This window comes from Corvus brachyrhynchos, unplaced genomic scaffold (assembly GCF_000691975.1).
Source record: "Corvus brachyrhynchos isolate BGI_N302 unplaced genomic scaffold, ASM69197v1 scaffold786, whole genome shotgun sequence".
Lineage (NCBI taxonomy): Eukaryota > Metazoa > Chordata > Aves > Passeriformes > Corvidae > Corvus > Corvus brachyrhynchos.
Window position 1 is genome coordinate 16,176 of NW_008238667.1, and position 1,218 is coordinate 17,393.

The 1,218-nt window shown below is 58.6% G+C and overlaps 1 protein-coding gene across 1 annotated transcript in view; it reads left to right on the top strand.

Annotated features, from left to right (window-relative positions):
• Nucleotides 1-965: 965 nt before the first annotated feature.
• The window catches only part of LOC103618302 (structural maintenance of chromosomes protein 1A), a 31,402-nt gene continuing 31,149 nt past the window's right edge, over nt 966-1,218 (top strand). Inside the window, 1 exon segment of the mRNA XM_017738077.1 lies at nt 966-1,107. Coding sequence (XP_017593566.1) covers nt 982-1,107 — 126 coding nt within the window. The 5' untranslated portion in view covers nt 966-981.

The window sequence follows — 1,218 nt, forward strand, 5'->3', positions numbered from 1 at the left end:
ACATTTGGGAGGGTTTAGGGGTTGGGGGCATCCTTCTGACCCCCCAAAATCACCTCCAAGCCCCCAGCACAGGCAGCTCCAAGGAGGGGGCCAAGGAGCACACCTTCACCTGCATCAGGGTGGGTGCAAAGGGGGCACATTTGGGGGGTCACAGAGTTGGGGAGGGCACAGTTTAGGGGATTTAGGGTTTGGGGGACACAGTTTAGGGTTTGGGGGAGCCGCCGTGGTCCCCTGAAATCCCCAGCAGAGGCAGCTCCAAGGAGGGGGCCGAGTGCTGCACCTTCACCCACATCAGTGTGGGTGTAAGGAGGGCACTTTTTGGGTGTCTCAGAGTTTGTGGGACACATTTTGGGGTGTTTAGGGTTTGGGGGAGCCCCTGTGGTCCCCCCAAATTGCCAGCACAGGCAGCTTCGAGGAGGGGCCTGAGGGCTGCACCTCCACCTGCATCAGTGTGGGTATAAGGAGGGCACAGTTTAGGGGGTTTAGGGTTTGGTGGGCACATTTTGGGGGGTTTAGAGGTTGGTGGGGCCCCTCTGACCCCCCAAAATCCCTTTCAAACTCCCCAGCACAGGCAGCTCTGAGGAGGGACCTGAGGGCCACACCTTTGTTTCCTTCAGTGTGAGGACAAGGGGCACATTTTGGGGGGCACAGGGTTGGGGGCCACAGTTTAGAGGGCACATTTTGGGGGTGTTTAGGGTTTGTGGGGCACATTTTGGGTGTGTTTAGGGTTTGGGGGAGCCCCTGTGATCCCCAAAATCCCCCCAGAATCCCCAGCACAGGCAGCTCCAAGGAAGTGCCCAAGGGTTGCACCTTCACCTGCGTCAGTGTGGGTGTAAGGAGGGCACTTTTTGGGTGCGCCCGAGGGCTGCACCTTCACCCACGTCAGTGTGGGTGTGAGGAGGGCACTTTTTGGGTGTCTCAGAGTTTGTGGGGCACATTTTGGGGTGTTTAGGGTTTGGGGGAGCCCCCTGACCCCCCAAAATGCCCATCCCAGGCAGCTCCTCGGAGTACAAGATCAACAACCGGGTGGTGCAGCTGAGCGAGTACAGCGAGGAGCTGGAGAAGCTGGGCATCCTCATCAAGGCCAGGAACTTCCTCGTCTTCCAGGTGAGGGGGGGCTTGGGAAGGGGGTCTGGGCGGATTTGGGTTTTTTTTGGGAGGTTTAGAGGGGCTTTAGGGGGATTTCGGGGCAGGGTGTGGAGGTTTTTGGGAGGTTTT